General features: G+C 39.8%; 2 protein-coding genes across 3 annotated transcripts in view; both read left to right on the forward strand.

Moving 5' to 3' along the window:
• Positions 1–3486, forward strand: part of tox4b (TOX high mobility group box family member 4 b) — an 11634-nt gene extending 8148 nt beyond the window's left edge. Inside the window, exons 8-10 of the mRNA XM_034857349.1 lie at positions 9–299; positions 452–606; positions 2152–3486. Coding sequence (XP_034713240.1) covers positions 9–299; positions 452–606; positions 2152–2209 — 504 coding nt within the window. The 3' untranslated portion in view covers positions 2210–3486. The remainder of the gene's footprint in view (positions 1–8; positions 300–451; positions 607–2151) is intronic.
• Positions 3487–4220: 734 nt separating this feature from the next.
• On the forward strand, positions 4221–17507 carry supt16h (SPT16 homolog, facilitates chromatin remodeling subunit). Of its 2 annotated transcripts, XM_034857074.1 has the most exons (25): positions 4221–4617; positions 5581–5673; positions 5988–6158; positions 6364–6516; positions 6612–6758; positions 7441–7592; positions 7813–7985; positions 8351–8441; positions 8521–8594; positions 8734–8846; positions 9037–9102; positions 9238–9336; positions 9447–9458; positions 9706–9821; positions 11399–11552; positions 11651–11778; positions 12076–12338; positions 12449–12567; positions 13032–13270; positions 13366–13441; positions 13687–13856; positions 14013–14142; positions 14387–14513; positions 14754–14828; positions 17208–17507. In XM_034857074.1, the coding sequence occupies exons 1-25, from the start codon at positions 4552–4554 to the stop codon at positions 17339–17341; spliced, it is 3141 nt and encodes a 1046-aa protein (XP_034712965.1). In that variant the 5' UTR covers positions 4221–4551; the 3' UTR covers positions 17342–17507. The 2 variants fall into 2 exon arrangements, with proteins under 2 accessions (XP_034712965.1, XP_034712966.1); XM_034857075.1 differs by lacking the exon at positions 9447–9458.
• Positions 17508–19139: the final 1632 nt, after the last annotated feature.

Consider the following 19139-nt stretch of genomic DNA (forward strand, 5'->3'; position numbering starts at 1 on the left):
CGCTGCAGCAGATGCAGAGCACTCCTTTTCTGCCCCGGCTGCAGCAGATGGTGCACGCCCAGGCCCCCCCCCCACTACAGGCCAAGCCACGAGCTGCTGTAGCAGCTGCCACAGCTCCACCTCCGCTGCAGATCAAGTTCATCCCATCACCGCGGCAGTCGGATTCAAGCGTGCCTATCATTGTGACGTCAGCCGGTGAAACACCAACGTCAGTGAGCTCCTCCGGTCTGACGGTACGGGTGGGCCAGTCGGCTGATGTGGTGACGGGAGGAGAGGAAGTGGCGGAGGCAGAGGAAGGGGTAAGCTCGCAAAAAACGACCCGTTGATGCTTGTATTTTAGCAACACAGGAAATGTAGCTTATTCAAATGTTTCATTCAGTATCTGCAACTTTGAAGTAGAGTTTCAGATAAATATCTGAATTGTCGATTTGTTTTTTGTGTTGTCTCTCAGATGGAGGTTGAGGTGAGCGTTGCTCCTGTCCCGAGTGTGACTCCCGCCGCCAGCCGTAACATTTGTGTGCGCGCCGGCTGCACCAAGCCCGCTGTGGAGAGCAAAGACTGGGACAAGGAGTACTGTAGCAATGAGTGTGTCGCCACACACTGCAGGTGCGTACATCAACAACATGCACACCATGTCTGGGTCCAAGAGTTTTGTAAATACAGAACTTAATTAAATAATTGGCTAGTGTGTCACTACAGTAGTTGAATGGGTTGGGGGACGTTTTGTGTTTAGCTGTGTTAAACAGAGAAGCTTGAAATGCCTCTAATAACTACGGCTGGGTACCAAAATGGAAACCAGCTTCTACGCAACCGGTAGGAACGCAAACTTCCGTTCCTCATTTCAGTTCCACTTAATGTGTCGACTGAAATATTTTCCCTCTGAGGTAATAATATATTACACTTTTCTGTGGTCTGCTGGTAAAATTGTGACATTTCTTTCCCCCTCTGGGCTGACCAAAACTGACATATTAACCATTTACTGCACCTGATTGCTAGTGAAGCTATAGGACAAGACTCTGTAGCCTGGTGGTGGGGAAATTGGGACATTCTCCCCAATTTGTCTATGCTGTAGATGTGTTTTTTTTTTTACATTTGTTACATCTTTCCAATTGTAAAAACTGTTTTTGTCTCACAAGATGGTAACTTGAATGACTTTGGGTTTGGGGTTGCTCGACTTTACATATAGCTTCAAAAAGTTGTAATGAACATTAGTCATTTATTTTATGATTTGACAAAAGATTCACTGGTGAATCTAAAAAGAAATATATGCACATTAGTTGATAATGTAATTCTGAAGATAATGATTGTTGTCTGCGTAATTATGGAGCTCATATTTCCCAACTAATGAAAAACTCCCAAAAGCACAATTAATCAAATTTTAATCACAATCCCAATTTTGACTTTCCACAATCAAATTTGTGTGATCCAGCAAATTTTTTAGATTTTTTTAAAGCATCATTTCATAGAACGCTCCAGGTTTTTTTGCATAGCCCATCTACCGATCTGTAAACCCCGGTCTGCTCATGTGCCAGTCAGAGTTTTTCGCGGCGGCCACGGCGAAGAACACAGAAGAAGTTATTGAATGCAACCAACTTCAGTTGGTTGAGTAACAGCGTGAGACGGAGCTGCTGGATCTGGGCGCGAGATGTGACCCATGGCCAAAATATCATCGTTCATAAAAATGCAGCTCAGTGACGATACAGACATTTCATACACACGACGTGTGTATCCGCCATTTGATCCGTGATGGACCCGTTCATAATGAGTCATCCGTCTCTCTGTAAGTAGTGTCCATCGCACTCGAAAAACTTAAAATCAACAAATAATCGTGACAATAATCATGAACACAATATTGATCAAGATAATCGTGATTATCATTTTGGCCATCATGCTGCAGCCCTAGTAGTTATTCAATAAAACAAAAGAAAAGATGGAGAGCTAGATAAATACTATGCTCATTATACTCTGAATATGATCAAAACAAGGGTAAGAGTTTAAACTGGCATACTTGTGTGCTTGTAAATGTACTTATACAAGTACGGGAATGTGCCTTTAAGTGCATATTGTCCAGACATTACATCCATGGACTGAAGAAGGATGTACTGTGTATATAAAACCCTTTTTGTTGTTGTTTCTCCCCCTCCTCCACAGAGATGTGTTCATGGCCTGGTGCGCCATCCGAGGGCAGAACTCCACCACTGTCACATAGGGAAAGGACACTTCTGATGTAGAAGGAGCGCTACACAGAGAGAAAAGGACAAAGACTGAAATGCAAATGAACATAGGAATGATTGAATGACCAGGCTCCGGTAGCGCCAGAATAATGGTTTGTTTTGTCATCTTGATGAGTACAAAGACAAGAGAGTCGCAGGTTTGAAGATTTAAAAAAAAATAAAAATAAAATCACTACAATGTACTTTTCTATGGTCGACGCGTTCACTCTGCAAAAGTGGCTCTCCAGCAGCGAAATAACTAAATTATTTGGAAATGCTGCAGTGGAAATGACATCTCACAATGAGGTCAAATGGATGAACACTCAAGAAAATGCAGAAGAAGAAACTTCCAAGGATCATCTATTGTGAATCTGAAATATAGACTTGATGAAAAAAGAAAGAAAAAGATCATTTTATATTGAATTATGTTTTTAATTGTTTTGAAAAGAAGAAAAAAGTGCAGGATGAAAATCATGAATCTTGAGTTAATTTTTATTAATTTATATAATTCCAAATGATGTGTGTACACTCTTCCCTTTACTGTTACATTGAAGATTGATTGATTCGAATGAAATCTTAAGAAGCCATTTTTGTTTACTTGTTCTTCGGTAAAGTGCGGGTGCTTTGGTGTGGAGAGGGTCAGTGGCTACTTTTGAGATTTAACGTACAAACAACAACTGGGCAAAGCACAAACAATCTTAAATGTAGTTTGGAGTTCTACAAGTGGCCAAAATGTTTTTAAGAAGCCATTTTGAGACATCTTGGTAATGAATCAGCCACCAGCCAGTCAGTTTTATAAGCCACTTTGGGGGGGAATGATCTACCATCATGCAAAGGTTTTTACTCAAACTTTCAGAACAGGTGCTAAAATTCAGGAAAAAAACGAACTCTATTGTTCTTTCTCCTCTCCTGCTATAATACCCCAACACATAAGAACTTTTCAAATACGTGGTGCAAATTTAGTTTTATGAAGAATAAATAGAATTTGTGGGCAAATTTGGTGAAAAGAATGTAATGAAATAAACAAACCAGCCCTGACAGCACTACTGTAAGGGAACAGGGAATACACCACATAAAGCTTTACTTTTTGCGTAACTGGATTTCATTTAAGAACATTGCTTTCAGGTCTGTTTTATGTTTAAGGAAGGGAATGTCTTTTTTTCCCCCAAAAAAGTTCCTATTTAAATGAAATTATGCTGTGATCTGGCCTGGTTTAATGTAGATATCCTGGAAATGTTTTTAATGGTGAAATAAAATATTTTATGTTTTATTATACATTTGGTGATGCACATTTTGGCCTAAGCTGCTGGAGTGGCATTTGTTTGATGAACTTGACAGGTGATACATTTTTCATATATATATATATATATATATATATATATATATATATATATATATAATCTGTTTAGGCACTGAATATAAAAAAATGTTTTTTTTATTTATTAAGATAAATACAAAAAAGATAAAGTACACCCAATACAGTGTACAGAACAAAAAGCAACAGTTTAACAATTATACATACATTTAGCAAGATTATAAATATACACTTTAGAATTTAAATTTATTAGATAGCAAATAGTTTATCAATAGACTTGACACTAAAGTTAAAATGTTTCAAACGTGTGATGTCATCACTGCACTTTCTATCGCGAGATTGACGTCAGTAGAAGTGTTTGATGACGATGGCGGGAAACCCACCGTGGCGGGAAAAAGCAGCGTGCTCCACACAAGACAGGGGGCGCTGCTATGCAGTGTAGCGCTGCAAATGACGTTAAAGTACGCCACAAATGATCAGATAAAATTACAAAGTTACCAAAAAAGGATAGATTGCACCCAGCATTGGGACCTATGTTTTTTCATTTTTTTGGTTCGAATCAAGCAAAAAGGTTGTATTAGGGTTCTTTATGGTTTAAAATAACGTTTGTTTATTGTAAAAGCTGATATGTTAAGACTCGGAGGGGGAGGGAGAGGAAACAGAAGCACAGGAGGAAGGAAAGGAGGAAGGAAAGGAGGAGGGGGACTGAGGACTTAATTATAACAGATTGGTGTGTGTGCGGTTGTGTTTGTGGCGAAAAGCCAAATTACATAATATTTTAATAATTTATCATATTTTAACCTAATTGCTTATTAAGATTTTTGCGTGGTTCGTTTTTACATGATTTCTCAGCGGAAAAGGAGTCTGTGGGGACATTATAAGAAAAGCAGCATCTCGTAGTGGTGCGTGGCTCTCAGCAGGCGTGGAAAGAGTGCGTTATTGTTAGTTGACACTGATCATCATCATCATCTGGCCTGCTAAGAAGCGAAGCCGGGAGCTGGAGTTTGCACCAGAGGACTCACCATGGCGGTAAACCTGGATAAGGAAGCGTACTACCGCCGGATCAAGAGACTGTACGGCAATTGGAAGGTAAAATTGGGCGAGACGAAACGTGTATTTGAGTTAAATCGTATGCTGTGGCTCTTGTTACGAGGTGAAAGTGGTATGTTGGAAGATACCGACCGCTAAGTTAGCCGCGTTTTTCTCCCGAGCGAGTTGACTGTTTTCGGCGAGAGCAGTTCTGTTTCCCTGCCTGCACCCAGCTCCGACAACTAGCTAGGCCTCAGTCTGCACGATTTGACTTGCTTTATTCCCCCCGCAACTCTTCTCCAGCTGGGCATGTTTGGAAGATGTTTCACCAGTCTTGTGTGAGACCAAACAGCCAAGCTAACTTATGTTAGCACACTTATCACCCCATTCACCACGTTTGCCACCAAGCTAAATTAATAGCCGAGCAGCTATATGTGCAATAGACCAGTGTGGTCTAATATGACGACTAAATCGCATTAAAGTGATCACAGAACCCACCCACCATCCAAGTGTGCTTGACATTTGGCTGCCAGACTGTTAAATCTCACTGTTGACTTGCATTTGTAACGTTTACACTATGCTAATGTTAGCTGGCTAATTAGCATCAGAATAACGCCAGCATCTCTGTAACGTGCAGGATTCCTGCAGCTTCTGGAAATTACTTGTTACTATCTGAAGTAGTTTGTTAAATAATTACTTTAGTTAACATTGTGGCTACTTTATAACTTATTAATCTCATGTTTAGAAGTTGTAACTTGAGGTTTCTTGGTGACTTGTCACTTGATATTACAGCACAATCACGCAGTCTGATGGTGCAGGTGTTGCCCTGAGTGTTATAAATCAACTTTCTGTGATGCTAACTCAACTAGCTAGCTGACTTCACTCACCAGGGTTATTCATGCAACAACTGAAACTAGCACTCTTTGTCTACCAGAGTGCATTACTGTGCGGCAGAACGGTTTTGAAATTAGTTTTTATGCATAACAAACAGTAAATGATGTATACTTATATTATGTTTCCCAGAAAGGAGAAGATGAGTTTGGCAAAGTCGATGCCATTGTGGTGTCTGTCGGAGTGGACGAGGAAATTGTGTACGCCAAATCCACAGCCATACAGGTAAGGGCTAACCCCAGCCAGAGCAGCATGAACAGGGCATCCATCGGGGATGGAGATGCATTCAGGCGCTGCATGCTATGATTTTTCATGCGTTATTACTACATTGTTATCTAGCTAACCATTTGTGGAAGCTGTGTGGGGACTTATTTGTATGACCATAAATTAGTGATGAGTTTCACTGTAGCTAAATAGAACTACACATGCATTTTAAAGGTTGTACAGGTTAATTACTCATAGTACATTTGTTTTGTGTATGTGTTTTGGTTCAAGTCCCTCAAATGAATTCCCCTTAACGCTTTTTTTCCCCCCCTCAGACATGGCTGTTTGGGTACGAGTTAACTGACACCATCATGGTGTTTTGCGACACCAAAATCATCTTCCTCGCCAGCAAGAAGAAGGTGGATTTCCTCAAACAGGTGGCTGTAACTAAAGGCAACGAGAATGCCAACGGGGTCCCGCCAATCACCCTGCTCACCAGAGAAAAGGTAACCTGTGTAAAGACAAGGAGGTAATGGCCGAATACTCAGGTTTTTTCTGTACAATGATCTACACACAATTTGAAGATATGCGGGTGTGATGATTTTTTTTTTGTGATTCAGGAGGTAGGTTCCTTTTAGTGAACTCTTCTTTTATGTAGGCCCTCATCAGAGTAAATCAAATTCTTCATTGCTATTTCTTGTTGTCTTGCAGAATGAAAGCAACAAGGCTAACTTTGACAAGATGATCGAGGCAATCAGAGGCAGCAAAGAGGGCAAGGTGGTGGGCGTCTTCAGCAAGGACAAATTCCCTGGAGAGTACATGAAGAGCTGGAACGACACGATCACCGCTGAGGGGCTGGAGAAGGTAAAACTCAATCCAAAATGTCACTTGAAATTGCTTTTTTATCTTTGTGGCTTTGTCAACACCTCGTCTTTTTCAACATTTCTTCCTGCTTGCAGGTAGACATCAGTGCCGTGGTTGCGTACACAATGGCGGTCAAGGAAGACGGAGAGCTGAGCCTGATGAAGAAGGCCGCAGCCATCACCAGCGAGGTTTACTCAAAGTTCTTCAAAGAGCGCGTCATGGAGATTGTTGATGCAGATGAGGTGAGGAGAAGGAACAATGGATTAATCAAAAGGTTGCAGTAACGCACCAATAAGGATGCCATTCGCTGTAAAGGGAAGTAGGGATTATTGTGTTTAAACTGTTTTGATGTTATTTTACCAGACATCACATTGTGATATTTTTCCGCCAGCTAACGACACAGTTGTGCTATTGGGGAAGAAAGTGTGAAGCAGGTTTTGACGGGTGTCTTGTTTCTGTGTGTCTAGTTACTTTGTTCTGTCATGGGCAAATTATATTTCTGTCCACCATTTTTAGAACTGTCCTTCAGAGAACTATCTTCAATTAAAACTAGATTGTGTGGGAGCCGAAAGCGACTTCATGTTGCATCTCTTAAACTCTGGAATCTATACTCTAATGTCCACGAAGGTTGTTTGAAATGGAAACGTGCCCTTTTTCTCATTTTTTCCCCTTTGTTAAAATACATGCATGTTTCATTACTTTCTTGCTTTTTTAAGAAAGCATCTTTAATGATCATGTGCAAAAGTCATAATAATATTGTATTCATGTCTATACAGGCATATTAAAAAAGTTCTATGTAAAGAAAATGTTATCAAATTGTTATCAGCAACCAGTACCTCTGCAATGATTTTCAAGTTTAATTTACTGCAACATTTCTTAATATTTGGGCACCTATATATTCACATCTTGTGCCCAAACCAACAGAAAGTGCGTCACAGTAAGCTGGCAGAGTCGGTGGAGAAGGCCATCGAGGAGAAAAAGTACCTGGGTGGGGCAGATCCTTCCACAGTGGAGATGTGTTATCCTCCTATTATCCAGAGCGGAGGGAACTACAGCCTCAAGTTCAGCGTCGTCAGGTAACTCAACTAACCTCACCTTAGCAGAGGCACGGTGACATGTCTTTTGTGGTTAAAAAAATAAATAATAATAATTAAATTAAAATGCCTCAAATTTTAACACACAATGGCTTGCTTTGTTTAAAGACTGTAGGCAGGGAAAAGGAGAGAGAGAAGTTCAAATCATGCGTTTTTATTTTCTCTGGTCATCATTTTAAATGACACTTTTTTTCTGTTCCAGTGACAAGAACCACATGCACTTTGGTGCCATCACGTGTGCCATGGGGATCCGCTACAAGTCGTACTGCTCCAACCTGGTGCGCACCCTCATGGTGGACCCCCCTCAGGAGATGCAGGACAATTACAACTTCCTGCTGCAGGTGGAGGAGGAGCTGCTCAAAGAGCTCAAACACGGTGGGTTCAGGAGCATGAGTGTGGGAGCTTTAGGTACACATATTTGAATTGTCATTATTCAGCTAAATACTCTTGAGTTATTACATAACTGTAGCAAAAAAATCACAACTTCTATGGGCGCGAATATGTTTTATTCAAAAGCATCAAACATTTTAGAAGCTTAAAAAACAGCAAGTGTTCTTGGTTTTTTGCTTGTAAAAAGACTAAAACGAGTAACAAGAAATTATGCTGATTTATTGTTTAGTACAACATAAATTAACTTATAGCCCTAGAATAAAGCATTATTGGCACTGTGGCCAAATAAAGGGAAATGTTGTGCAGTTTTGTGTGTAATGCTATTTTATAAACCTTAACTTTTGCCACAGGTGTAAAAATCTGCGACGCCTACAACGCTGTTCTGGAATACATGAAGAAAGAGAAATCGGAACTTGTAGCAAAGCTGACCAAAAACCTTGGGTGAGTGCACACAAATGCCATGTTCTTTTATTCACTTGCATTTACACATTTGACTCTTATTTTCATTTGTTCTTTTTAGCTTTGCAATGGGAATTGAGTTCAGAGAAGGCTCGTTGGTTTTGAACTCTAAAAACCAGTACAAACTGAAAAAAGGTGAGCGTTCAGCACATCCAGGCGTATATGTCTATTCTCAAAAACCCTTGAAATGGGTCAAAATACATTTTTAGAAATTGTATAATATCGACTCATGTATATAAGGTAATTAACCAAAGCTTGTGTGCGCCTCCTCCAGGCATGGTGCTGAGTATTAGTTTGGGTTTCGCTGACCTTGTGAATAAAGAGGCCAAGAAGGACGAGCAGAAAAAGTACGCCTTGTTTATCGGTGACACAATACAGATCAATGAGGTAAGATGCACGCACCCTACTGAGAAGCCACAAAGACACTTGAATGGAACTTCTTCTTTAGTTTGAGCTGTTCAGGGGTCTTGATTTATGTTAAAAAATAACCAGTTGAAACCTCATCAGTATTTTTGTATGATTGACACAAAAAAGTTGACCTCAAAATGTGTAAACCATCTTTTTGTTTCTGTAACAGGAAGACGCTGCCACGATACTCACACCAGTCAAGAAAAAGATAAAAAATGTGGGAATTTTCTTGAAGGTACGTGTCTTTCTGTCTTAACTATTCAAAGGTAACTGCAAAACCAAATGCAAATGAACTTTGACACTTAACTATACGTACTTGATTTATAGCCGCAAACATTTTTCTCGTTTTTGTTGTTGTTGTGCTACTCAGAATGACGATGAGGAAGATGAGGAGGAAGATGGGGACGATGCCGAGGAGCTGCTCGGGAAGGGAGCTCGGAGTGCCGCCCTGCTGGCAGACAGAACCAGAGTAAGTGTTGTTGTCTGCGTGGGGAAATATGTGACTGGTGATCAGTGTTTATTTGACACCTTTACCGAGCAGTAATAACTAAGTGTGTGAATGTTTTTGTACTCTACCAGCTACTTGGGAAGGTAAGTATTCAATGTTTTTGTCTAAAATCTCATCAGCTGAAAAATCCACTTACTTATGGGAAAAGTTGTCATACTCTTTAATTTTTTTGAGTGACTTGTTTTTTGTGTGTGTTTGATTTGTTTATTTCTGACCATCCAAAGCTGTGTAACACATGTCCGCACTCTGCATGTGTCATTTTTCTTCCCATCTTTTTTTGTATGGTGTTTGTGTGTGATCACTCAGTTGTGTTTTGTTGTTGAAACTCAGAATGAGATGACGGCGGAGGAGAAGAGGCGGGCCCACCAGAAGGAGTTGGCCAATCATTTGAACGAAGAAGCCAAGCGTCGTCTGACAGAGCAGAAAGGAGAGCAGCAGATTCAGAAGTGAGTGCAAATGCTTACAAGTCAGTCATTTTGTGCATGCCTTATACCTCAATTTCCTGAAAAAGGTCTACAGGCATGTTTCTGTCTGTAACCCGGCTCTCAGGAACAAGTGATATCTACCCTATCAAACATGGATGTTCCGTCTTGTCAGCTATTAGAACTACATGAGAAATGTACCTGAATTCCAATTCATCCAATGACAATTTGGACTTGGTATTATGTTGGTACCAAACATGCTCTTAATCCCCTTTTATGGAGGGATATTTTATTTTTAGAATTCAATTTTTAAGTAGCATGGCAGCAGCAATAATGATGCACAACAATATACTGTGTCTGATGCATGTAATGCTACAGGTTTGTTTTGACCAGATTTGGTCAGAGTTGTGAGTAGGCCTGCATGATTCGACGGGAAAAATATGAATCACACTTATTTTAGCTTAGAAATGATATTGTAATACTCTGCCATGATTATTTAATTTTTCTCACGAAGTGAAATGTTTATTACACACATAAACCATGACGAAACAAATTGGTAATACCAGGCAGATTTTTATTTTTTGGTACCTATAGGACATTGCTCATCACCTCAAGCCTGTAAACACAGAGGCTTCAATGAAGAGAAGGGAGAGCACCGCAGTGTTTGGGAGCGCTTTAAAACCTATTTTATAAAACTCACAGAAGAAAATAGTAGTGTTTGTGATTCAGTCTAAATAAAATAAATTCAGTTAAAATGAAATGAGAAAACAAGTCATTTAAAAAAGAAAAATTATTAATTCAAAAAATCAATTATTTAAAAATTAAATCATGAACAGGGTGAATTGTATAGCGATTTTTATAACGATTAATTGTGCAGGCCTGGTTTTAAGCTTACTTTTGGTTTAGATATCGGATGATAAAAAGAGCTGAAGTCCACTCCATTAATCCCTGGAGTTCCTCATGATGGTGAGGAATCGATTTCTCACGCCCATCCCTAAAATGTTGGAGTGGATCACTGGGTGGACACACAAATCATTTTTCACTTCCTAACATTGCGAGATAGGGCGTGGTCTTGGCCGAGGTCTCTGCTCTCCGAGTGCCCTTCTAGTTCTATGTAATGTATGTAACAATTATATACAACCTTTTTGATTTGTTATTTGCAATTTTAAGATGTGGTTTTTAGTTGTTTTCTTTGTATTGTTGTATGCGTGTGTTGTATGTCAGCTGGATACTTCAAATGAGGGGGAAAGAGTATATGTAGTGCTTCACATTGACACTGAATAAATAAACCTTAAAATGTGTTGGGAATGCAACATTGCAGTTTAGCTGTGTTTGCTTGTAGGTACAATTGTGTGATTTTTATTTTTAGGTTGTACATTAATAAAAAGGATTACAGTAAAAGATTTTTGTGAATCATTCTGTGTTTACACCACCACTGATGCATATCCTGGACTTGATCAATATTTCTTTAAATTGTATCTGCTCAAATATTCCTTAAAATATGCCCAGATACAGCAGTAGGTAATACAGACCCAAGGATTCCCACATGTAATGACGTTTCTAGTCATCAATTGAGTTCCACTTTCTCTTTTCATCTCTAGGGCCAGAAAATCCAACGTGTCCTATAAGAACGTCTCTCAGATGCCCAGAGAAAAGGACATTAGAGAAATGAAGATCTTCATCGACAAGAAGTACGAGACCGTCGTCATGCCCGTTTTTGGTATCGCCACACCGTTCCACATCGCCACCATCAAGGTACACTGAGGTTATCCTCAACTGTCCACCAGCTTTTTTTTAATTCCCCGACAATCTGTCATATTGGCTGATGGTTTTGACTCTTCTTGCCTGTGCAGAACATCAGTATGTCTGTAGAGGGAGACTACACCTACCTGAGGATCAACTTCTTCGTCCCCGGCAGCTCTCTAGGACGACAGGAGGGAAATATCTTCCCCAACCCAGATGCCACATTTGTTAAAGAAATGTGAGTCTATTAACTGTTTTTTAAAAGGATGAAGGAACGTTTTCTGAATTTAAAGTTAAGTTTGAATTGGCAACTTGATGGATGTAGAGACACTGAAATGTTTTCAAAATTTAGCCTCAACAGAAGTTACGTCTTTATCTTGTCGTCTATTGTTTGAATGGCATTTGACTGGCGATGGCACAGGACTGAAATCCAGTTCTAAATTGAGAAGGTTTTAAACTTGTCTCAAAAAGCATTTTCATAACCCCTTCGTATCATTCACACTACTTAAACTGCCTTTTTGGTGTTTTTCTTCAGCACGTACCGAGCGTCCAACCTGAAAGCTCCCGGCGACACGTCGGTGCCCTCCACCAACCTGCAGAACGCTTTCCGTATCATAAAGGAGGTACAGAAGCGCTACAAGACGCGAGAGGCCGAAGAGAAGGAGAAGGAGGGCATCGTCAAGCAGGACTCGCTGGTCATCAACCTCAACCGCAGCAACCCCAAGCTCAAAGACCTCTACATCAGACCCAACATTGCACAGAAGAGGATGCAGGGCTCACTGGAGGCCCATACTAATGGTGAGAAAGCTGTTATTGGGAGAAATATTCCTTTTAAAGTTCTAACAACGTGATGCCTCCATGCTCCATACTGTTTTTATATTAAAAAAAAAACTCCTCGCGCCGCGCAGGTTTTCGTTTCACATCGGTCCGCGGCGACAAAGTGGACATACTTTACAACAACATCAAACACGCCATCTTCCAGCCGTGTGACGGGGAAATGATCATTGTACTACACTTCCACCTCAAGGTAACTTCATCGTGTGTGTGTGTGTGTGTGTGTGTGTGTATAAATTGTATTCCATGTGGTATTAAAAATATCAGCTATAAAACTGAAAAGGCAACATCTCTGTTCTCTGCGTAGACTAACTAAATTATCTGATTAATGCAACGTTATCACACTTGGCCATTTTCCACCACAGAAAGACAGTTTTTTTTCTTTCTTTTTTTTTTGGGTTGAAAACACAATCTCAGTAGAGAGCTGCACGTTTTAATGTTTTGTGTGTGTTGCCATTATGTTCACTTTAATGTTGCAAAAAATGTTGATAATTTCCTTTTTTTAGTAACAAGTAATTTGTTTATAAGTAAATATCGTTATCATATTTTTTTCTCATATGGTGCAGCCCTAATCTATATCTTCTTCCAAAATGGCAAAACGGAACTAGTACAACTCTAAGATTGTTAAGGTTTTGTCCCATCACACTTTTCCTCCAGAACGCCATCATGTTCGGTAAGAGACGCCACACAGACGTCCAGTTCTACACGGAGGTCGGGGAGATCACCACGGACTTGGGCAAACACCAACACATGCACGACCGAGACGACCTGTACGCCGAGCAGATGGAGCGGGAGATGAGGCACAAGCTCAAGTCGGCCTTCAAGAACTTTATCGAGAAGGTGGAGACGTTGACTAAAGAGCAGCTGGAGTTCGAGGTGCCCTTCAGAGACCTTGGGTGAGTAAATCGGGTTGAGTGTGCTTTTTGAGCAACATGGCTGTAAATAAGAGAAATGGGGTCAAGGTGACGGGTTGTTTTGGCTCTGTTTGTAGGTTCCAGGGCGCCCCCTACAGGAGTACCTGTCTGCTACAACCCACGTCGGGTTCCCTCGTCAATACCACTGAATGGGTGAGTGAGTGGGCACACTTTGTATCAAACCTGCTCGTACTGCTACACAATTCACCTCATTAACCTTTAAAACCCTTTTGGATATCGTTTGGATACTGTGCACTGAATAAAGTCAAAAGGTGAATAGATACAGGACATCTTCTATACGGTTTGATCTTTTATCAACCTAATATGATCATCTGGGGGTTTGTGTTCAACATTTTTTAAGCTAACCCAAAACATTTGTCTTTGCCGTCTGTGTCTAGCCGCCGTTTGTGGTGACTCTGGACGAGGTGGAGTTGGTGCACTTTGAGCGCGTGCAGTTCCACCTGAAGAACTTCGACGTGGTCATCGTCTATAAGGACTACAGCAAGAAGGTCACCATGATCAACGCCGTGCCAGTCAACTCCCTCGACCCCATCAAGGAGTGGCTCAAGTAGGTTTTCTATAATCGACAAAGGCAAAAGTAAATGAAGTATCTTATTTGGATTGAAGGTCTTAAGTGACATTTAATTATTGACCGCTTCTTTACAATCCAGCCAGAACGTTGCACAGGCGGTTTCTGTGTATTAACATGTTTTCTCTCGCTCAGCTCGTGTGACATCAAGTACACAGAGGGAGTCCAGTCTCTGAACTGGACGAAGATCATGAAGACCATTGTCGATGATCCCGAGGGCTTCTTCGAGCAGGGAGGCTGGTCTTTCTTGGACCCAGAGAGCGAGGTACGTTCAGCACAGGGGACCAAAAAATGCAGTGGAAACAAATGGCTCAAAGTTTTGGGTAATTATCAATTTCTTACGCAGAAAGTAATGGCGCGTACCCGTTTTTCCCCTTGATTTTCCTTTTTAACACTTTTCTTTCTTTTCTGTTCATACCCTCTTTTTTTTTTTTAAATTAAATTTCTACATGTAACTTGTGTATTTTTTGTGATTGCGTCCCTCTGACTGTGTCTTGGTCTGGTTTCAGGGAAGTGGTGCCGAGGAAGATTCCGAGTCAGAAATGGAGGATGAAACGTTCAACCCATCTGCAAGTGAAGAGGAGGAGGAAGAGGAAGACAGTGATGAGGACTACAGCTCGGAGACGGAGGATTCTAGTACGATTTTTAGTTTTCTTTTTGCGACACCTGTGATGGACACACAACTTCAACCCTAGCTGAAACTCTTGTACTTTTGGGATGGATTGGCTACAGGGCGGTTCATAGTGACAGGTCTTCATTCAAATGAAAATGGCGTTAAATCAATGCTGGTAGAAACCTTCCCCGACACAATGTACACAAGTGAAATTTAAAAGTGAAATTCTTTCATTAGTTTTACTGTTTGCTGTGTTTTTGTAGATTACAGCGCGTCGGTTGGCAGCGAGGAGGAGAGCGGTAAAGACTGGGATGAGCTGGAGGAAGAAGCCAGGAGAGGTTTGTATCAAGAAGGCATTTTGTTGTTTATTCATTCGTGATTAAATATCCTTGCAACTTCACTGCATTATATTTGTTTTATGGTCTTCCAAACAAGAACATTTTAATTTAATAGCCTTACTGGGACGGGGTAATGATGCACACTTCTAGACAACCTTTTCTTCAAAAGGCGTTCATGGTGTTGCACTGTGTTCACATGAAAAGTGATGAAAATAGTTATGTAAAGAATATAAAGAGTTTCTAAGTTATAAAAATGTCGGATGTGTCGATGTCGAACAATCTGCTGCACCAGTCCAGTTTCAAGGTGCGGATTAACTGGTTTTAAAAAACATGAAGTCTGTGACATGTTGGATTCAGCATGAATAATATTCATTTCAAAACTCTACTTATGGCAGAACTTCCTTTTTGTATTCTTACCTGAGCCTTATGATGAGACAGAGTACTACGTCTGACAATCAGTACAAATATAAGATTGTGTCCTTTTTTTGTTCCATCCTTAAAATCTTAATCAAACCGAAAACCATTCAACATATGTTGCGTATATTTATTTATTTTATATTTTGTACTATACTGTCGTGCAAAGCGAAAAGACGTAACTCAATTTAGAATTTTTGAATTTTTTGAAAATTAGTCATTTTTCAAACATTAAAGATTTGTTTTATCATGTGGTCAAATGTATTGTTTTTGGGAAGAAAAGAAAATTGTCTTTTGCCGTAGAGAAGTCAAGGCAGAATACTGTAACATCGGTTACGGTTCTATGACTTTGTTTCACAGCGATTCAGAATGCTCAAAATTGAGTTAAGGTATTCTGTTGAAGTTACTCTTTGCCGTGCGGGAGTTACAGTCTTACGATCTCACAGACCGCTTGGGGAGAGTGAAACTAGAAAAAGACGTTCAAATGTGGTGTTAGGATAGCTACAATAAATCATAAGCTGCTGTTATTTAAAAGATTTTCAATGTAATGGCTCAATATCTAAATGATTTTGACAGTGTGTATGAGGATGTTAAAATTGCATGGCTGTCCACATGTCTAAGTTTCAGTATTGCGGATCTAACGTCAAGTCACACTAGACCCAACACCCATGTAAACCAGACTTAATGCCATGCAGCTTCAAGCACAATTCGTGTGGATACAAGCGTTCTGAAGCACATGCATGTACGCGCGCACTCGAAGCAGGTGTGCGATTGAGAAAGATATCGCTACGCTTGTTACTGCAAGTAGGTTACAATAAAACCTAAAAGTAAATGCGTAGCCTATCGACATCCACTCACCCGTCTACAGGCATACACAGTCTGATCTGTCTGGGCAGTCCATTCTCGTCCACCGCGCTGTTCACACAAACACAGCTCTACTCTAAATAGCGAATTTTGACAAACTAGCAAAAGCTGTCTGTTTGTAGTGCTACTGTTTTATCTTAGTTGGCCCCAAATCTTGGAATATGGATATACTCTTGTAAATGTAACAACTGGCTAAACTAACCATCCTCAGCTGGAGCATTTATGGATGTATTACAAGACCAAAACAAACCAACGTGACTGTTTAATATGCACGTGAATTACCCCATCTTTATGTTAAAGTCTTCTTTGTTAAATATGATGCTGGTTGCATTCTGACTCAAAATGTAATTGCTGAGCCCTGACCTAGAACTAGTAAAAATGATGTACATTTGCACAATGACGTCAAGTTTGAGTTTAAGACTTTTATGTAGATAAATAACTTAATAAAAAAGTATTGGCACATTTTTTATATTCTGCCTATGACTCGTTTTGGCTAGACAACAAGTTTTTCTCAGTTCTACACTCTGGCGAGTTATATTCTTTTGGCTTTGTAGGGCAGGATAGACCCACGGGTTTTTGAGATTTAGTTTATTGTAGTCCTCCTGTTTTTTTTGGTCGCGTGATTTGTATGTGTGGATAATCCTTATTTGTTCCACCTAATAAGAGCTGGGTTGTGCCATATACAGTATTTGCATGAGTGACAGGATGTCCTTTTTAATAGTACTTTAATAAAGTCATAAAGGGCACTGCGGTAAGTACTGGAAATGTGCCACTAGTAGATGCTTTGGTACTCCAAAAACTGTAAGTGTGGGTATTGGGATATACTGTACATGAAGTTTTATCTTATTAATGTCTTCTAGAAAAGTTTTAAGTTGCACAGAATCACGTGTGATGCAAAACTTAACAATTTACCAACCTGTCCTGGGCTGATATAAAAATGTTAACTATTGCATTGGGAGTACGTAGGAATGCTGGTACCATGTAAACAGGGTCTGCGAAAGATGGTTGAGGTAATTATATCCTGGGGTCAGAGGGGAAAGAAGTGGTAGTGTCCTCTGAATTTTCTTTTTTTAAATGTTACCTATGTAATTTGTCTTTTAGCTGACAAAGAGAGCCACTATGAGGACGAGGACACCGCAGCCGTCAACAACAGCAGCAGCAGCAACAACAAGAAGAGAAAGGTCCGGCCGTCAGCCTCCCGCAGCGGTCCCAGCAAGAAGAAGCGACGGTCCTAAATGTTTCTAACACACACACATACTGCCAAACCTAGTTGACCCTTCCTTCCCCAACTTGCTCTTTTGACTCAAACACTTAACACACACGCTCAGACACATGATGTGTATATAGACTTAGACGCCCCTTGTTTTCATGTTGGTCAGTGAAGTGTCATGTTGAAATGGTCAACAACCAGCATGACAGTCTCACACTTCATTAGTTTGATTTTATTTTTCCCTCTTCATTCCTTCCTCATTCTTTTGTTCCCCCTCCCATTTCCATCCATCCATCAGGGTTTCATGTTTGTGTGTCTGTGTGTGTGCATGTGTTGAAATGGGTTTTAATTGCAAGCATTGTTTATTTTCTGTTTAAAAAGACAAGTTTCTTCTTATGGATAATAAAAGAAAAGGCTTGACGTATCCTCTGCCAAGTGTTTTTATATATAAACTGAGAAACTCCCTTCTCCATCTCGTCTGTTTTCTTCAGTGTTTAAGTTGTAGTAATATGAGTGAGCGTATTTGTAGAGGGGTGCAGATACATTTTCAGATTTTTTTTTTTTAAAACTGGGTTTGTAAACTTGTGCACTCATACACAGCATCACCCTCTCCCTTCTCTCTGTTCCCTTATTTTGTTTCTCAGTAGATTTGTTGTTGTACTGTTCATTCTAAAAAATTTTTTTTTTTTTTTTTGTAATAAAATTAAAAGGAACTGTAGTTTGATTTGAATGTTCTGTTTCTTCTCGAAGCTCCAAGATATTTCTGTCTGCACGGTCAGAAACTTTATTCTTGGGTATATAATGTTACCGTACCCGTTTCAAACCCACCTCGACAGGAACGTAGATCAACCAAAACAACTTGGTGGAAGGGCCACGCAGCACCATTTTTTTTTTTTTTTTTTTTTTTTTTTTTCCCTTGCTGAAAATGCGTGTGAGAAAATATTGGCTCAGACGCTTCCTTCTGTGTATTGATGCAGTTCCTTGATGAAACTGCTCACAATCAGGTCTGTGGATTATCTTGAGTAACCATGATCTCTAAAAAGAAACATTGCTATTCTTACAGCGTGCCCTCTAGTTCATTATATTCAAGAAAAGGCAGACGTCTTTACAGCTGTTATCTCCTAACACTGGGCAACGTGCACCAACAATCTGGAGGGATGAATAGCAACTTCAGCTAAGTGGAAAAATACATTTATTTTTGATTTTATGAAGAACAAAACATTTCAGTGGCGGCAAGCTTTAAGTTTTTCCTGATCTTGACCAACAAACTTGTGTCAAGTGACGGAGAAAGCACATCCTAAGGAAAAGAAAGTTGTCTGGTGAGAAGGTCCTGAGCCCTACTACAGGCAAGAGACCATTATGTAATATTTTGCTTTAACTTTAATTGTAACAAAATGTATTTCTGTTCTTTTTGCTTTGATTATTTAAACATTTGGATCTATCTGCAAAGCATTCCTAGCACATCTATTTCTCAATCCATGCTGTTTTAAGAGACTTCATATTATCAGCAAATAAAGAATATTGTGGAGTACTGATAGAGAGTGTGATAGTTTACAGTATAGCTTGGAAAGACGTGTGATTTTTTTTTGGACATTTAAACAAGTGGCATTTTTTAATCTATTTTTGGAAAAGTAGCAATACATAAGTAAAAATACATGTAGAAGTACAGAAGTATCATAATGCACATGTAAAGGTACTAAAAATGCAGAAAAACAGTGTGATTACTACTAATGCACACAGTACATGTTTAAGTAGAATTGTATTTTTATGTTTTAAAAACATGTATTTTAGTTGTCCACTCTAATAATACATATTTTATGGTG

Source organism: Etheostoma cragini, chromosome 19 (assembly GCF_013103735.1).
Source record: "Etheostoma cragini isolate CJK2018 chromosome 19, CSU_Ecrag_1.0, whole genome shotgun sequence".
In the NCBI taxonomy this organism is placed as follows: domain Eukaryota; kingdom Metazoa; phylum Chordata; class Actinopteri; order Perciformes; family Percidae; genus Etheostoma; species Etheostoma cragini.